Source organism: Pollicipes pollicipes, unplaced genomic scaffold, assembly GCF_011947565.3.
Source record: "Pollicipes pollicipes isolate AB1234 unplaced genomic scaffold, Ppol_2.1 Scaffold_7261;HRSCAF=8764_pilon_pilon_pilon, whole genome shotgun sequence".
In the NCBI taxonomy this organism is placed as follows: domain Eukaryota; kingdom Metazoa; phylum Arthropoda; class Thecostraca; order Pollicipedomorpha; family Pollicipedidae; genus Pollicipes; species Pollicipes pollicipes.
The window spans coordinates 24,135,839-24,154,673 of NW_023597054.1; the positions used below are offsets into that span (position 1 = coordinate 24,135,839).

General features: G+C 62.0%; 2 protein-coding genes across 2 annotated transcripts in view; one reads left to right on the forward strand and one right to left on the reverse strand.

Moving 5' to 3' along the window:
- Positions 1 to 14,603, reverse strand: part of LOC119112570 (uncharacterized) — a gene marked incomplete in the record, with an annotated part of 28,693 nt that extends 14,090 nt beyond the window's left edge. The window contains 2 exon segments of the mRNA XM_037236782.1: positions 5,759 to 5,950; positions 14,374 to 14,603. Of these exon segments, the coding sequence (XP_037092677.1) occupies positions 5,759 to 5,828 (70 nt within the window).
- Positions 8,583 to 18,835, forward strand: part of LOC119111213 (translation initiation factor IF-2-like) — a 16,961-nt gene continuing 6,708 nt past the window's right edge. Inside the window, exons 1-2 of the mRNA XM_037235033.1 lie at positions 8,583 to 8,618; positions 11,805 to 12,086. Of these exons, the coding sequence (XP_037090928.1) occupies positions 8,583 to 8,618; positions 11,805 to 12,086 (318 nt within the window). The remainder of the gene's footprint in view (positions 8,619 to 11,804; positions 12,087 to 18,835) is intronic.

An 18,835-nucleotide genomic window follows, 5' to 3' on the forward strand; every position in this document is an offset into this window, starting at 1 on the left:
GATAATTGCCACTGCAAGTCGTGAGTACTGCAACTCCGACAACACCAATGGCAGCGTGTCGCGCCAGTGGTGATCGGTGCATTACTAGCGCAAATAGCGAATGAGGTGACTGCGGTCGCCACGTGGTGACTGGTGTCACTGGTGCGGCCGCTGTTTTTAGTGCAAGGGGTAACTGATGTGCCGCTTGTTGTCATGGCACCACTGCAATCAGGCCTGTCTGAGTGAAGAGCCATGCTCCTAACGATGGCTTCGATAAACATTCCAGTGGGTCTCTCAGACCGGCTGTGTTTATTTACTGCGCGAGGGGTGGGTGTCGGCGTGCACTGCCTGCATCCCGAAAAAGCTGACGTTGCCACGCTCTGTTGACATCAGCACTGGCTCTGTACAAATAAAGGAAGCGGCGTGCCCAGTGGAAGCCGGTCGCACCACGCTCCACCACCAAAACACGGGCGTAGGAGACGGCCGCCGGGTAGCCCATTGGTCGCCGGCTGGCCCATTGGTCGCCGGGTGGCCCAATGGTCGCCGGGTGGCCCAATGGCCGCCGAGTGGGCCATTGGTCGCCGGGTGGCCCATTACCCGCCGGGTGACCCATTAGTCGCTGGGTAGACCGTTGGTCGCCGGGTGGGCTATTGGTCGCCGGGTGGCCCATTACCCGCCGGGTGACCCATTAGTCGCTGGGTAGACCGTTGGTCGCCGGGTGGGCTATTGGTCACTGGGTGGGCCATTAGCCGCCGGGTGGGCCATTAGCCGCCGGGTGGACCATTAGCCGCCGGGTGGGCCATTAGCCGCCGGGTGGGCCATTAGCCGCAGGGTGGGCCATTAGCCGCAGGGTGGCCCACTGCCCGCCCACCTTTAGTTGGAAATGCCTCAGCCCGAGGCGCACCATGGTGGCGATTCACTTCTGAAAGACGTTTATCCCCATCACATCTGCGAGACTCCTACACCCTCGCACCAGAACATATATCTGTGGGAACCGGGCCGCTTGGTCTGGCCCGTGTGTGTCTGCGTGTGGGCGTGGGCGTATGCTCCAGCACAATGAGACAAAAAATCGCACGTGTGGCACCAGAACGTATCTTTGCGGGAACCGGGCCGCTTGGTCTGGCCCGTGTGTGTTCGTGTGTGGGGCGTGGGTATGCGCTCCCGCACCATGAGGTTCACGATCCCACGTGCGGCTTGACACTTCGATGTCTGACGATCCGTTTTGTAGACACGCTTCACCAAACCCTCGTCGAGCTGGCTGAACCAGAACAAGGCCACTTAAAGACAGCATGTGTATGTTAGCTGACAAGACCTGAAGACAGCTGCCGGCTTCGAACAGCGTTGCTGATATTAATGGCATCCTCCCCAGGGGCGGCTTCAGTCGCCGAGAGTTCCTACAACAGACGTGCTCGAGAACCACATAGTTCAGAGGAGCGGTGTTTAAGTTCCCTTGATTTGCGTCCAGTTGGATGAGTTGACATGGGACTACGTGGTCTGGAGTCCCAGTTGATTGTGCGGTCAAGAGTTCAAAGTGAACACTTGGAAGACAAGGTCGTTGATGAAAACCTGGTTTGGTTCTCTTCGTGAAGTCTCAAAAAGAATCATGCGTGCTCAAAACCACTTCAACGGAGCACTTAAAAGCCAAAAGCATGCACATCCACCCAGCGAGACACTGGGGATAAGCCACGAAAACCTGATTCTTTACCAAAACCAGTCACAAATCAGTAGACTTCACTGGTGGCAAGAGGATCAAACAAGACAAACTGGATCCTCTGAATTACCTCGCTCGACGGGCCGACAATGCCCAAGTTTGCACCCGTCCCCCGCTTAACGATGACAGCCGGTGATTAGGCTGCACGCCATAGTGACCTAGCCGGCTCCCTGCAACGGCTTTTGGAATGAGGATTACTTATCGGTCTGAGCGAGGCTGGGTTGGTGTTCCTTAGTTGCGATGTTTTCTGGGCAATACAACTTCAGGCGATTACATAGTAAACGCTATTTATGACTTTCAGAAAAAGCCCGAATAGCAGAAGCATTGAACCGTTGGTACATTTCACCTTGTTTGATCGGATACACGCGACCACAGCTCACAGCTTTCCAAACACACGCCTGTGGGATGCTCTCTGTACGTGTGAAGTCGGCCGGTCCCGCCGGGCTTTGGCCCCATCGGCATGGTAGCCATCAAGATCGCCCGTCGGGCCTCCAGCTGTCGGCGCCTCCGCGACCGCGGGGATCGAGCCCGAGTCGGGATGACCAGTTCTACAGCAGACCCCAGGGGGTCGGCCGGCCCAGGCGGCCTACACCGGGGTCGGACGCCCCTGCAGAGACCGAGGCGGTCTGCCCCAACAGCGACGGGTCCGGCGCTGGCTCTGCCCCAACAGTGACGAGTGTGGCACCGGCTCTGGCACAACAGTGACGGGTGTGGCACCGGCTGTGGCACAACAGTGACGGGTGTGGCACCGGCTCTGGCACAATAGTGATGGGCCCAGCATCGGTTCTGCCCCAACAGTGACGGATCCCACGCCGGCTCTGCCCCTACAGTGACGGGTCCTGGCGCCGGCTCTACCCCAACAGTGACGGGTCTGGCGCCGGCTCTGCCCAACAGTGACGGGTGCGGCGCCGGCTTTGCCCCAGCAGTGATGGGTCCGGCCGCGGCTCTGCCCCAACATTGACGGATGCGGCGCCGGCTTTGCCCCAGCAGTGACGAGTGTGGCACCGGCTATGGCACAATAGTGGTGGGTCCAGCACCGGCTTTGCCGCAACAGTGATGAGTCCGGCGCCAGCTCTGCCCCAACATTGACAGCTCCGCCGGCTCTGCCGCCGATGTCATCGGCTCTGCCGCCGATGCCACACCGCTCACTCCGTAAAAGTCCGCCTGTGGCTAACAATGGACGCCGAGAGCGCAGTCAGAGCACGACAGCCAGAAGCGCGGTCAGGGCGGCCAAGGCACGGCAGCCGCCACGCGTGACGTCACTGGATAATGAGACGGCGGTGCGGCGCGCGGCGCCGCTCGCCGACCAGCCGCCGGCGGTCGGCCGCCGCCGGCGCTCGGCCCACACCGATCGCGGACCGACAGCGACGGAGGACCGCAGATCTCGGTGCGCCGCGCCTCCTGGCTGCAGCAGACCCTGCAACAGCGGGCGCTTCTGGTCCCGGCCCCAGCCGCCGCCCGCCGGCGCAGCACGGACCGGCAGAGCATGACTCAATCACAGACCGCGGGCGGGCTCGACAGAGTGCGTCGCAGCCTGGCCGGCTCCGCCGCGGCCGCCAGCCGTGTCGCGTCCCGCAGCCGGGGTCACCAGCCCGCACGGCCGGGCGAGCAGAGCTCCAGTGACGTCGCGTTGACACGAGCCCCGGCACGCCGGCACGGGCCGCCGCGCGCACGGCAGACGACCCGTGACCTGTCGACGAACTGGACGCGTGACGGTCAGCTCCGCGTGAGGAACCAGCGCCAGTCTGAAGCCCTTTGATCTTCGCGGTGTCGACACCGCAGTCAGGCGAAATGAAAACGAATAATCAATCGCATACTGGTATTGGCAGGTAACGTGTGCAAGCAACTGCAGTCTGCACACGCTGCTACGAAGAGGAAAAGCCTGCCGGAAAGCAATGGACTTTCACGTCCAATGACATTAGTCCGAGCTGAACGCCGACAGTTGCGCACCGGTCCAGGGCCGGACCTGACGGGCACCCAGCGTCAGGAGACCGAGCCGAACCTGACCAGCCGCGCCAAGCCGGGCCGAGACTGGGGGAGACGCGGCCGGGGCTCGGCTGAGTCACGTGCGTGGCTGGCCGACGGCGCGGCGGCCCGAGGATGGACGCAGGCTCGACACGGCAGCGGGACAAACAAGCCGCCGTCGCGCTCCGGCGCCGACAAACAGGGTCCGCCCACCGAGACCGCCGCGGACGACGGCGCAGCCCGGCCCGGTTATCGTCGACTTCGATTTCGGCCTAGGAAGAGGTGGTCCAAATTAGAATGGATTCCGCTTGACACAAACGGGGTACAATTTGTGCTGGACTCCAAGCGGCGGTGCCAGCTCTAACGGCGTAATGGGCTGCTACGGCTCTGCCGGCGAGCAAAACGACCAGCGGTGCCGACTCTAACAGCGTAATGGGCTGCTGCGGCTCTGCCGGCGAGCAAAACAGATTTGGAGACCCCTGTGATGACTCAAGGAAAGATGTGACCGGCTCTCGGAATCAAACCAGATGGAGTTGATTTCGTTGACAAAGTTTTGAGAAATAAATATTTAAACGAGCAACAGCAAACCCCAATGAAACTTGTCACCTATACTAAACCAGCAAAATACCCAGCGCTCCATGTTCTGCCCACATAACAGCTGTAAGAATCGACCATGTCATATTGTCCGCCCGTCCCAATAGCTCAGTCGATCAGAAGGTAGGTAAGAGTATCTATATTGCGGTCTACCCATCGGTGGCGGGGTGAGTTCGAGTCGCTTCAGGCGCTTGTTTCTTATCCCTGATATGTATGACCTGCGGTTAACGGCAGCGATCGCGTTAAAGGTCAGGTGACGGCGAAAGGCAGGACGGACAGTGCGCAATGTTGCGGAACGCTAAACTTCCGCCCCAAATTCTGCCATTGACGTGGATTTTGACGGTCGGATCGCATAGCGGCGGGGGCTTGGCCTGCTACGTCACCTAATTAGTGCACGAAGCAAGGCATTTAAAATATTGATGTTACCTGAACATACAACCCGGTGAGCACGGAATGCTGCGGTTTTCGTATCTGTATAGGGACTCCTTATGTATGTAAGAATTTATTCACGTTTATAAATAATGTATCCAAGTAATAGAATTCAGACCACGGTCCAACTCAGCATTTAAAATGGAGCACGTCGCTCAAGGCAGAACTGCAACACTGCTCTCCAAAGTGTGGAAAAGCTTCGCGGGACCAAGCTCTTTAATGCTTTAACCGAAGTGGCACGTATTTGCATTTAAATCGGGCTAACGTTGTCCATCCATTCAGAACCATATTCGTTTTTCAATCCACTATTGTCGCTGCGTTTTTCTCTCATTATTGCGTTTTTTTCTCCCATACCCTCCGCATTCTTCCCTCCCTTCCTTTCTCGACTCCCTCTACCCTTCTCTCTCATTTTCATCGTTTTCATCATCTTTTGATCTCTCTCCCATCTCTCTGCCTCCCCTCTCCCCTTTTCTCTTCCCCCTTCCCTTCCCTTCCTCTCTCTCCCTCTCCCTCTCCCTCTCTCCCTCTCTCTGTCTCTGTTTCCCTTTCCCTGTCGTTTCCCCCGGTATCCGCGTATGCCTCTCCGCTTCCCTCTCCCTCTCACACGAGGCATTTTAGTCGGCATTGTCGTGTTCACAGATGCTCACATAACTCGTCAGCTACATACTGCGTCCACCATGTCCACGATTTTCACATCATCCATCGGACGATAACGGCTTGACAGACCTCGGCGAGTATCCACGCTGTTGCTCTGGCGTGACATCCAGCGTAGCGTGACCGGTCTGGCGCGTGACTGAGGCGCCAGCGCCGGCCGGCCGACGTCCCGACCTGCCCCCAATCTCTCCTGGCGGGCTCCGGCGCCGTTGCATTAATGCACTCGCGGCAAGCGATCTCACTCCGGCCCCCTGAGCGGTGCAGTTGTCTCGCCGGAGGCAGGTGCGGCCGGTCAGGCCGCTCTCACGGCTGATCATGGCACGCCGGCTCGTGGTTCGCGGTCGGAGTGCCGCTGCAGCTTGACCAGCCGCCGTCGCCCCGTGAGCGGGGCCGAGGTCTGGGCCGGGTCACGGACCAGCTACTCACCTTTGACAGCGACGATACAGACGGTAGCGGCCGCCAGCAGGGCCGGCGGCGTCCACCGGGCCTGCCTCATGCTGACCCGGCCGGTGACTCAGGGGCCGAAGCGCTGCTGCATGTCCATCGGCGGCACCGCTGCTGGGGCAGGCCGCCGCCGCTGGTGACACTGCACGGCTCGGCACGCCTCCGCCGCAGTCTCTGGGGAAGCAAGGCCGGCGGCCGGTTAGTGGCGGTCAGTTTGAACGACTGCGCCGAGGCCGGTTGCGCAACAGCGGGCCTCGGTCCCCGGCCTCTCCCGTGCCTGCGGTGGTAATCAACTCCGGCCACGGCTGCTGGGCTCACGCCTGCCCAGCGAACGCCCGAGAGGTCCGCCGGTGACCGGGGAAACGCCCGCCGTCGACCGACCGCGGCAGCAGCCCGCGGGACGGCCGCTGACCGCAGCGTCCAGCACGGGTGCTGGTCTGCGCCCAGGGACGGCCGCCGACCGGGGTGTCTAGCGCGGGTGCTGGTCTGCGCCCAGGGACGGCCGCCGACCGGGGCATCCAGCACGGGTGCTGGTCGGCGCGGGACGGCCGCTGACCGGGGTGTCCAGCGCGGGTGCTGGTCTGCGCCCAGGGACGGCCGCCGACCGGGGCATCCAGCACGGGTGCTGGTCGGCGCGGGACGGCCGCTGACCGGGGATGTCCAGCACGGGTACTGTTCTGCGCCCAGGGAGGGCCGCTCTTGTATTGTTTATAGCTGGAGCATGCCCCAACTGTAGGACCCGCGCCGACGCTGCCGGTCGACGCATGTCCTGTAGTCGTCCCGCCGCTGCGGGACACTCGCTGATTGGCGTTTGGTCTGTCCACGGCGTGGGACACTTGGGCTCTAGATATGCTATGTCACGCACAGTCTGAGCCTCAAACCCACTTAAAATCACACCGCCCTGTCAACGCTAATGCAGGCCATGGAATATCGCTGAACGTTTCTACCAAGCTTAAAGATAGAGTGCGATTAGAGGAAAGGAAACTAATGTATGATAATGTAACCCAATTAGTGCCAACAGCAGGTAGGTAGACTAACTGCAAATGAATGCTAGGTTTACCCAGCATGATTACCCATCTACTTAGCCAGATTCGCTCCAGCAGCAGATGGTCAACTGTGTCAGGATTTTAATTGAGACTGCACAAATTTCAGTCCATTCGGACGCATAGTTTGTGTGAGGTTGTCACGCATCCGAACGGCTGCCCACAATATGGCCACCTGCAGGGCGCCCCGCACTCAGCGTAGGAGCGGTCGACCGCCTCTGTCTTGGTTTTCCTCTGCATGGTCCGCAGAAGAGAAAGCGACGCTAAAAGCGGACGTGGGTACGTGCGTCATGAGGTGGCGGAACGATGATCAGGTGACATTGAGACACCGCACAGGGGGTTACTGTACTGGTGGCTACTTCGCCGTAGCTACTGCACTAGCATCGGAGGATGGAGTAGAACAGCAAACCTGGAACTATAAGCCAGAGGGAGGAGCCATGGGCAGCTACAATTTACAAGCAAACATCGTTTACGGAGTGTTGTCACGTGCAATGGCGGCTACACCTGTCTTCTCTTCGACACCAGCAAATGCAATTACGCGGATATAAGCCGCCATTTTCACTCAAACATGCTAGATAGCAAAGACGGTGTTCTCGTTGCGGGTTTATTAAAAGCGTGATGTTCTGTCTCAAAATAAGTCGGCTCATGATCTACGCAAGTACTAAGACGGCGCCCGTGGAGTGTATTCATGTACACACTGTATCAGTGCTTGTACCATGCCTGTCAACAGTGGTCACTTATCCTGGGAAGCAAATATCTTGGTCTACACAACCCAGGGAACCGCCGACCACTTCGTGGCGTGTCAACACCGCACGCCCTTGCTTCTTTCCCACACTAACTGGATCGACCACTGACGCTGTCGTTCATGAGCGCCGCTGGTCAAGGCGAACGGAGATACCGGCGAGTTCAAGCCGGTGACTACCGCTTGGTAGCTCGGTCGTCGGAGGACTCCTAATGGGTCTGACTCGACGGCCGGTGGCCGCCTGATAGCTCGGCCGCCGGGGTCTCCTGGTGGGTCTGACTCGACGGCCGGGCACCGCCTGGTAGCTCGGTCACTGGAGGACCCCCGGTAGGTCTGACTCGACGGCCGGGTACCGCCTGATAGCTCGGCCCCCGGAGGACTCCTGGTGGGTCTGACTCGACGGTCGGGCACCGCCTGATAGCTCGGTCACTGGAGGACCCCTGGTGGGTCTGACTCGACGGCCGGGCACCGCCTGGTAGCTCGGTCACTGGAGGACCCCCGGTAGGTCTGACTCGACGGCCGGGTACCGCCTGATAGCTCGGCCCCCGGGGGACTCCTGGTGGGTCTGACTCGACGGCCGGACACCGCCTGATAGCTCGGTCACTGGAGGACCCCTGGTAGGTCTGACTCGACGGCCGGACACCGCCTGATAGCTCGGCCGCCGGAGGACCCCTGGTAGGTCTGACTCGACGGCCGGGCACCGTCTGGTAGCTCGGCCGCCGGAGGACTCCTGGTGGGTCTGACTCGACGGCCGGGCACCGCCTGATAGCTTGGCCGCCTGGCCACCCGCACCGGGCGCCGTGGGAGCTCTGACTCACCAGCGGTCGGGCCAGCTGCCAGAGTGAGCTCACTGCTACGCAGTCGGCGAAGACGGATGCTGGGGGGGGGGGGGGGGGGGCGGGGCACAGGGACGCCCAGAGCACAGGGACGCTCAGGGCACAGGGTTGCTAGGGGCACAGGGACGCTCGGGGCACAGGGGCGGCCGGGGCACGGGGACGAGTGCTCAGGACGCGAGGGCGCGATGGAACGGGCCCGGCGCGAGGCGGTCGTGTTCAAAGTAAATGAATGCGGGATACGAGACATCCCACATTCAAATGGTATGTATTCATATATATATATATATATATATATATATATATATATATATATATATATATATATATATGTGTGTGTGTGTGTGTGTGTGTGTGTGTGTGTGTGTGTGTGTGTGTGTGTGTGTGTGTGTGTGTGTGTGTGTGTGTGTGTGTGTGTGTGTGTGTGTGTTTCGGTAAGCATACTACACATAGGTGCATCTTATCTGAGCAAGCGCACAGAATCGTGGCTATTGGGTCAGTACAGGGTGAAAGAATGTTTGTGGAATATCAACGGACGCTCTTTCTTCTTCCTTTTGTGGTGAAGATGTAACATCGCCACACTACTGTGAAAACCAACACCTGTTATAGGTGAAAACGACATTGGTCTTCGAGCGCGAGCCGAGCCTGATCAGAAGTCGCTCTAGCTATGGTCTGCACGAATAAGTGTGCCACGGCTCGCTCCGTGGACAAGCTTCAGCGCCACCAAACACCCATCATACGAACAAATTCCGCCATAGCCTGACATACACTCTGTGGACAAACCAAGGCACCAATGAGCGTACGCGCTCTGCAGGTCGGCAGGTGACCCGCAAGCAAGTACCACACTTGGTGCACGCGTAGGTTACTGCACCTGAACACACACCGGTGGACGACTGTCACCACAGATGACCTTACGGGGGGGGGGGAGGTCAGTGGGTCGGCGATCGGCCTCTGAGGCAGCCGAGCCATCTGGCAGGCGGCGAGGCCGGCCGTGGGTGCCGGGGGCGGACGGCGCCGGACGCACCAGACGGCGGCGGACTGACCGCGGCACCGGACGGCCCGACACCTGGGCGCTGGCACGCGGCGAGGCCGGCCGTGGGTGCCGGGGGCGGACGGGCGCCGGACGCACCAGACGGCGGCGGACTGACCGCGGCACCGGACGGTCCGACACCTGGGCGCTGGCACGCGGCGAGGCCGGCCGTGGGTGCCGGGGGCGGACGGCGCCGGACGCACCAGACGGCGGCGGACTGACCGCGGCACCGGACGGCCCGACACCTGGGCGCTGGCAGGCGGCGAGGCCGGCCGTGGGTGCCGGGGACGGACGGGCGCCGGACGCACCAGACGGCGGCAGACTGACCGCGGCACCGGACGGCCCGACACCCTGGGCGCTGGCACGCGGCGAGGCCGGCCGTGGGTGCCGGGGGCGGACGGCGCCGGACGCACCAGACGGCAGCGGACTGACCGCGGCACCGGACGGCCCTACACCTGGGCGCGCCGATCGTGTCCCAGACGGCAGCCACCGCGCAAAGCCGACGGTCCGACCCTCGTGTGCACCTCGACGGGGGGGGGGACGGGGGGACGCAGTGTCCGGCGCCAGCGTCGTGCGGGGGGGAGGGGTCCCGGCCCGCGGGCGTACCAGCTCGGAAGGCCAGGGCCGCCCCAAACTGTTTGCTCTTCGCAGCCCCCGTCTACGAGCCCACGGCTTTCATCTTCATGGCTCCTCAGGAAGTCATTAAGCACAGTCCAAGCAACATACACGCAAATTTGCTGATCAGATGCACGGCGGCTCTTTGATCCCTCTGACGCGAGACGGTATCCGGTTCGCGCGGTGGACTGAAGCCAACTGCCTGGCTCGCGCAGCGTGACTGAAGCCATCTGCCTGGCTCACGCAGCGTGACTGAAGCTAACTGCCTGGTTCACGCGGCATGACTCGTAGATGGCGTGCGCTGCTGGGTAGCGGTCCGCACTGCGGCGGCGGGCTGGCAGCGCAGCCACGGCTGCCGTCCGCCCGACACACCGCGTGACGGCTACCGTAAGGGCAGGGAGGAGCCATGCGTGGACAGGCGCTCGCTCAGGGGAAGCGCCCAATAGGCCACTGTGGCGTGCTGCTCATAGCTCCTGGGCATGTCGGGGGAGGGGGGCGAAAGGCCCCCTGTCCCCGTTCCGAGAGGAGACTGCTGTCAGGCAGGAGAGGCGTTTTGGATTGTCTCTCCTGACAGCGAAGTGCCGCGCGAGGTGAGAGCCGAAGCCTGCAAAAACCAATCGCGCTTAAAAAGAGGCCGTGGCTGCTCCTGGAGTGCGCCGGACCGAACGTGGCTGTTCCCGGAGCGCACCGGACCGAACGCGGGGCCTCGTCAGATATATCAGGTTGGTGACCTCATCAGGTGTATCATGTCGGGGACTTGGTCAGACGCACCCTGTGGCGCCGTCAGGTGCGAGGTCAGGTACGTCAGGTCGGCGGACATCACCAGCGCCACCTCTCGAGCGGTGCTCGCGTGCAGCGGCGCCGACGGGCTCGCCCTTAGCCGCGCGCTGTTTATGGGACGCGCGCTGTTTGTTTTTCTGCTCGGCCGGGCGGGGCGGAGGTGCAACGGTCCAGCCGCGGGATGGCAGCGCCAGCCATCTGCCCGTCGCACTAACACTGCGGGCCGGGATTGTTAGAAAGTGGCGTTGGCGTTAATCGTAATAAACGAGTGAATATTCGGCACCCCGTTTTGTTAAACATGGTTACGTTGTTTGTTTTCCAGCTTGGGGTTTAATTAATTAGCAGTTTGTGTGTCGAGATATCAGCTATTTAGGCATTGCGCATTCGAAAAGGTTCGCATCAATCAAAACAGACTAATTGGGCATGATCTGGCGGAAGTCACATTGAAGGACACGATGCACGGGCCTGAAGTACCCTCCAAAAACAACATCCGCTGGCCCCACGCGAACTTTACAGACCATGTCACCTCCTGGAGGAGCGCCTGTTATCTCCAGAGCTCACACGCCATACCCGTACCTAATCCCAGCAACAAGGAGCTTCTGCCTGAGCTGCGGTCCTGCGCCGCACACACACGGGACGGGCTAAGCGGCCGCTGGTCTTCAGGAATGACGTCAGCCCAGCCTGGTACAGCCAGCGCCGCTCACGGCCGAGGATGATCAGCGGCAGTAATGGGCGACACCGGGCGCCGTGCGCTGCGGAGCGGAGCAGGAGCCGGCGCCCGACGGACGCCACGCACCGGCGCCGCCTGGCGCGTCCTCGGCAGACGGTGCACGTGGTGTGACACACATGGCACCGCCGGGCGCTCGGGTTCCGTGAACCGGCCGCGCGCCTGCTGCCATCGCCAGGCGGGTATGTAAACAGTGAGGCGCGACGCACGAGGTCCGTCTGCCGCTCAGGCTGACCGGCTGATGGGCGCACCGTCCAGGGCGACACGTGCCAGGGCGGCACGCTTCAGGGCGACACGCTCCAGGGCGACACGCTCCAGGGCGACACGCTCCAGGGCGGCGCACTCCAGGGCGACACGCCACAGGGCGATACGCTCCAGGGCGATACGCTCCAGGGCGGCGCACTCAAGGGCGACACGCCACGGGGCGACACGCTCCAGGGCGACACGCCGCAGGGCGACACGCTCCAGGGCGATGCGCCACAGGGCGATACCATTGAAGGCAACGGCATCCAGAGCGATACCATCTCAAGTCACACCATGGTGAGTGACGTCTTCCAGAGCGAAGCCATTCAAAGCAAGACGCCCCAGACCGGCAACGTTCGGAAGGGCAACGTCGAAAACGACAGCGCCCAAAGCAACCCGTCCAGGGCGACAACGTTCAGAACGGCCCTTCTGGGGCGAACGTTCCAGCGCGACGCTGCCCAGAAAAACGTTTAGAACGACACTGTCCAGAGCGACGTCGTTCATAGCCACACCGTCCGGAGCGACAACTTCCAGAGCGACACCGTCCAGAGCGACGCGCTCTCAGCACAGCCCGCGAGGGCCGACCGGTACACAGCCACTCGCCATGCGGAGCGAGGCACCGAGGCGTTACGGTACGAGCCAAGGTATGCTCGTCTGGTGGTCATCACCGGGTAGGTATCACCTGGCGGTCATCACCGGGCGCTCATCACCGGGCGGTTTATCAACCCGGCCGTCATCACACGGCCGTCACCAGACGGCCTCCGATAGTGCGCCGTGCAGAGCCGGGCTCGCTCGGCGCCGCAGATAGCGGCATCGACCGTCGCCTCGCAGACCGACGAATGCCGGCAGGTCGGTGCCAAGGGCGCAGATAATCGCGCTGACAGCACCAGCAAAAACAGAACAGCAGCCCGACGGGTTCCAGTCGTCCCTGACCGAAAGAGTTAGGTCAGCCTCGATTTTTCCATGGTTGTCAAACTCTTGGTGTCAGCTGATCAGGCATATGAGTCTCCCTTGGGTCATTGCACAGTGGGATATGTCGTGAAACTATTGCCTTGAGACCGTCGTAGCGTGTGCCGGTGGCTGCTAAATGCAGAAGAGCTTGAAGGCCGTTAGTTGTTGTGATTCTCTGTCGTCACATACCAGCACATACCAGCTGTCAGAGAGCAGTCTGCCCGAATGGGGCGCGCGTCGCAGTGCGGCGGCCGCCTCCGAGAGATGGTTGCGGTTGGGCCGGCGGGTGCCGTGGTGCCGCCCCCAGGAGACGGCCGTGCCCGGACCGGCGGGTGCCGGGGCTCGGCGGCCGCCTCCAAGAGACGGCCGTGCCCGGACCGACGGGTGCCGGGGCTCGGCGACCGCCTCCGAGAGACGGCCGTGCCCGAACCGGCGGATGCCGAGGCTCGGCGGCCGCCTCCGAGAGACGGCCGTGCCCGGACCGGCGGATGCCGTGGCGCCGCCTCCAAAAGACGGCCGTGCCCGGACCGGCGGATGCCGTGGCGCCGCCTCCAGGAGACGGCCGTGCCCGGACCGGCGGATGCCGGGGCTCGGCGGCCGCCTCCAAGGGACGGCCGTGCCCGGACCGGGGGATGCCGTGGCGCCACCTCCGAGAGACGACCGTGTCCGGACCGGCGGATGCCGGGGCTCGGCGGCCGCCTCCAAGGGACGGCCGTGCCCGGACCGACGGATACCGGGGCTCGGAGGCTGCCTCCGAGAGACGGCCGTGCCCGGACCGGCGGATGCCGGGGCTCGGCGGCCGCCTCCGAGAGACGGCCGTGCCCGGACCGGCGGATGCCGAGGCTCGGCAGCCGCCTCCGAGAGACGGCTGTGCCCGGACGGCTGTGCCCGGGCTCGGCGGGAGTCCGTCCCACACGTCTATTTACGGCCGGGCCGGCCGTGTGCAAACAAGCTCGGCCCGTGCACTGGAGGCGACGGTAGACACGACGGTCGGCGGGGCCCGCTGCGCCCCCGGCTGCGTCCAATCAGCAGGAAAACCTCCCGCGCAGGAAGTTCCGCTGAGATTCGGGCGCGGATTATCTGATCAACTACCGTGCTGCACGGCAACGTCACACGACTTGGCCGCGAAACACATCTACTTTCCCCCAAATGACCAGCCGGATGCACGTTTATAGATATGTTATCCTACCGCCTGGACCTGGGATCTAAGATATTTTAAGCGACACACCGTTTGCCGTGGCGCGGACTCAGAGCATACGCGTCGCCCGCGATGCCGTCAGAATCTGTCCGCACAACCAAACAGTACTGATCCGCCCCCTCCGCAGGATACGCCAACACACAGAGTCGGGATCGGAGAGACTCCGTCCAGAGTCCTGGCCTTGCACGAGCCGGGCCCTGACTTATGCAAGCAGCCGTACGGCAGAGCGATGCTGTTCTCGCGTGCGCTCACAGGCGATGGTCAGCATCACTTATTGCGAAAACAAGCAGCCCACCGCCAGGCCGACGTTGGATCACACAGCGTTTGCGAAGTCTGTGGCGTCGCCTGCTCTGACAGCAGCCAGCCAGCGGTACAGCACCCCGACCATCAGCATCGGTGGCAGAGTGGAGCCACGTGCGGGACGCTGCTCCTCACCTGACGACAGAATCCAGGCAGACCTCGACCGCTGTCCCGAACCGCAGGCCGCTCTCCCCGCGGACCCGATCAATAGCTATCACACTCTGCTCTCCCGAGCCGGTCCTCAGTTCGCGGTGCTGACGGAGGTGGCGTGTCCCCGGCGCGTGCCTGCCGGCGGACCCAGGCACTCTGCTCCGAGGAGCGACGGCGTGCGGCGTGCCCGGCGGCCAGCTCACTCTCACTGCGCGGCGCGGCTGTCGGCGGCGCACTGGCGGCGGGCGGCGCGCGCGCGCGCACCCGCCGCCGACACTTTCTCCCCCCAGCGGCGGCGGCGGCGGTGGCGGTCGAGGCCGACCGCGACCTCGGCACGGCGTCCGTGGTCGGCGGTCAGGTCATCTCGCCACGTCACTGCCCAGTGGTCAAGTGACTCCGTGACGTCACTGGTCAGTGATCAGGTCACCCCGTGACGTCACCGGCCAGTGGTCAGGTCACCTTGTCAGAGGCCGACCAAGGGACAGGGCAACAAGATACTTACGTAATGCACGTATCCCGCCGGAATATCCAAGCTTTGCAACGCCATGGATGAATGGCTTCGTTCCGTGCAGAGTTGGGGCCATCGCCTTACCTACCTGCCCTTTGGCCGAGACGTCAGGGCCGCCATCCCTGTTAAACATTGCATGGCGAACATAGATGTGTCCGTGAACCGCCGAGTCAACGGGACGGCGTCAGTCTCATTCGTTGCACTGGAATGGCACTGCGTGGCGGGCGAGTTCGGGATACAAGCAGGAAGGGTCTGCTTAGTCCGCCAGCCAGGCGGGTTCGGGATACAAGCAGGGAGGGTCTGTTTTGTTGGTCTGCGTTCAGAGTTTGAGCCATTTGTTATCCCTCCTACACATTCCGAAACACATCCTTTAGAAATGCGTTGGCGGAATGCTGCAATTTTCATCTTTCACATGTGCTCATGAATAGCAATCTGAGTTTACTGGAGGCGGTTGCTGGCGGAGCAAGATACGATCGCCGCATCTACGTCACGCAGTCGCGCTCTGGTAGCGGGCAACAACGCTCTGGCCCGCGGCGAGGTGCAGTTCAGGACGAGCAGGGGGGGGGGAGGGGGGAGGGAGAGAGTCACGGGAAGATTGGGACACCAGGCTCGGCAGAATGCCATGATTCAGGTAGATATTCGAGATAATCATGGTTTGAGGTAAAGACCAGTTCATGTAAGAGTAGCTAGATATATGACCGGTGACAGTCGTCTGCCAACCGCTTCCCAGCCAGGCCAGTGTTCCACACGTGGCTGCTCACCCGTGGCTAAGCTGTACCCGAGAGTCAGGTCAGTACTCCACACCTGAGACGCCACGCCCGTCCGGCAGCCGTCTGTGGGGGCCGAGCTGGGCCCGGCCCACGGCCGGGCGTGACCGGCCTGGTCCTGCTGTCCACCGGCGCGGCCGCGACTCCACCGCCGGCGCTGTGGCGGACTGACTGTCGGGCGGGCCACCCCGTCCACCGTGGGAAACACGGGGCACACCGGCAAGGACCGGCGGGCGGACCCCGCCCGGCCGCCGCTGCACGATAGCTGCGGCGAGCTGCGACCGCGCCCGGAACTGGCTGGCGCCACTCCCTGAGCGGGGCCGGAGCTGGCGGTGCTCCTCGAGGAGGGAAGGAGCTGGCGCCGCTCCCGGGGCGGGGACGGAGCTGGCGCCATTCCCGAAACTGGGAAGGTACTGGCGCCGCTCTTTGGGGATGGGGACGGAGCTGGCGCCGTTCCCTGGGCGGGGACGGAGCTGGTGCCACTCCTGAAACTGGGATGGAGCTGGCGCCGCTCCCCGAGGAGGGACGGAGCTGGCGCCGCTCCCCGAGGAGGACGGAGCTGTCGCCGCTCCCGGGGCGGGGACAGAGCTGGCGCCGCTTTGAAGATAAAATCAAAACCGCTACCGTTGTGGAGACAGAAATCCAAACTGGCACCGCTCCGCGCACAGTGACGTGGTTGACACCGTTTAAGGACAGAGATCTGGGACCGTTCTGGGGACAGGGATCTGCCGCCGTTCTGGGGACAGGATCTGGGGTCGTTCTGGGGATAGGGATTTGAGACCGTTCTGGGGACAGGATCTGGGGCCGTTCTGAGGACAGGGAGTTGGGACCGCTCTGGGAACAGACATCTGGAGCCGTCCTGGGGATGAGGATCAGGGCTGACAACACTCCGAGGGCAGAGTCGCCGGCGTCGCACCGGGCACGGGAGTAGAGCTCGAGTATGAAAACGTCAAAAGAAAAACATCTTCGCGGCCGTTTCCACTGACGTGTTCTGCTGTGAATGTTAGAGATACATGTCTTAAAATAATAGACAACCTGACAAGGAACCCAATAGCTTTTGCAAGAGTGAAGACCATCTGGGACCTAATACCTAGTATGTTTTATGAGACAACCAATGCAATGACCTTGGTCAGAATTAATTTTTGCTGATGAATCTGATGACTTAAAAGACCCCTGACTGTGACATGACTAAGGGTGTTCACACGGTCCAAAAACCCAATACACCTCTTTAAATAGGTAGGTTGATGAGAAATTGGCATTCCCACCTCCTCCGCTTTATCATGCCGATATTCATATACTGCCACCACTGTCGAATTCATGGCGGGTTTGTCCTTTGCTGACCATGGAATATATATATATATATATATATATATATATATATATATATGTGTGTGTGTGTGTGTGTATGTATCAATTCATTGCTAAAAATCAGCCATGTTTTCCGCCGGATCAGCCACATTCTCTTTGCGGTGCCGTTTTCTACGCGAACATTACAGTAAGGCGAGAAGCTCATAGTGCCATCACATAACAGCATACTAAGTTCCTACCTATTATCGTTGCAGGTTTCTGCGATCGCTGGCCATTATTTTTTCTTTTGTCAAAACCTATTTCCCGGCCATGGCCTGAAAATTTACGGGGGATATCGGTTCCCACCACCGAATCCCCCAGATCATGTTCGTTGTTCGTGCAACGGAACGACATTTCCGATGACATCCCAGCATTCCCGCTGATCATCCTTGATTATCTCTCGGTCGCTATCCCGGCACAAGCGTGCAGCTGTGTGGTATGCTGCGGACGGATAAAACGGCTTCATCACTAGCGTTTCTTGCGACCTAAATCTAAGCTGCAGCTGGCTGGACTGAAGAGCAAAGGTCTTAATGACTGCACTGGGTATGCATCGGGCGGTGTGACACTGATCGCTGACGCAATGATCACTGGCGGTGTGACACTGTCGACTGCTGGCTCCACTGCACACTGTTGGCTTCACGCTTACGGGGCCAGCTGTGCTAAACAAACCAGACATGACAAGAGGGGCTGTCTGAAGCGTAACCATCAACGCTGCTGCTGATCCAAACTGATCGTCTGTCCAGGAGCGTAACGCGGATAGACGCTGAGTAAACTGGAACCGAAATCCGAAAACGAACTTGATATTTTCACCTAGCGCCGGTAATGATGTCTGCTGCTCCCAGAGTCCGACACATTCAGTATGATACAGTTCAGCTTAGAACACAGCCAGGCACGCCGTCCAGCGCGTGTCACCGATGCTGGAAGGCGGCCAGGCCGGGTGGCCACCGGCCGCAGCCTTGCCCGGCTCATCCATCCATGTGGCGGCGCACCGAGGCGCGCCGCCGGTGGTGGGGTGGCGGCCGGCCGGGGGGGGGGGGGGTGGTGGCCGGCTGGGCGTGGGGTGGCGGTCGGCCGGGGGGCGAGGTGGCGGCCGATAGGGGCGGTGTGGCGGCCGGCCGGTGGCGGAGTGGCTCCCAGCTCGGGGCGGTGTGACAGCCGGCCAGGGCAGGGTGGTGGCCGATAGGGGCGGTGTGACGGCCGGCTGGAGGCGAGGTGGCGGCCGATAGGGGCGGTGTGGCGGCCGGTCGGGGGCGGGGTGGCGGCCGATAGGGGCGGTGTGGCGGCCGGTCGGGGGGCGGGGTGGCGCCCAGCTGGGGGCGATGTGACAGCCGGCCAGGGCAGGGTGGCGGCCGGCCGGTGGCGGGGTAGCTGCCGGCCGGGGCGGGGTAGCTGCCGGCTGGTGGTGGGGCGGTGGCCGGCTGGGCGCGGGGTGGCGGCCCGGCCGGAGGCGAGGTGGCGGCCGATAGGGGCGGTGTGGGCGGCCCGGTCGGGGGCGGGGGTGGCGGCCGATAGGGGCGGTGTGGCGGCCGGTCGGGGGCGGGGGCGGCGCCCAGCTGGGGCGATGTGACAGCCAGCCAGGGCAGGGTGGCGGCCGGCTGTGCCGTTGCGTCACCACAGACGCGTCTGCGACGACAGACGCCATCTGTCGCCGTCACCTCTGCTTGTTTAGCAACACTGGGCCCGAGTCAATCACTTGCATAAATCAGATTAAGTTTATGCAGCCCCTCTGGCCTCGTTGCCATTACAGATGTTATCAAGGAATGCAAAAGCAGAGATGCACACATCTATAGCCACCGGAAGGGATAAATGGTGCACCAATTGGCGA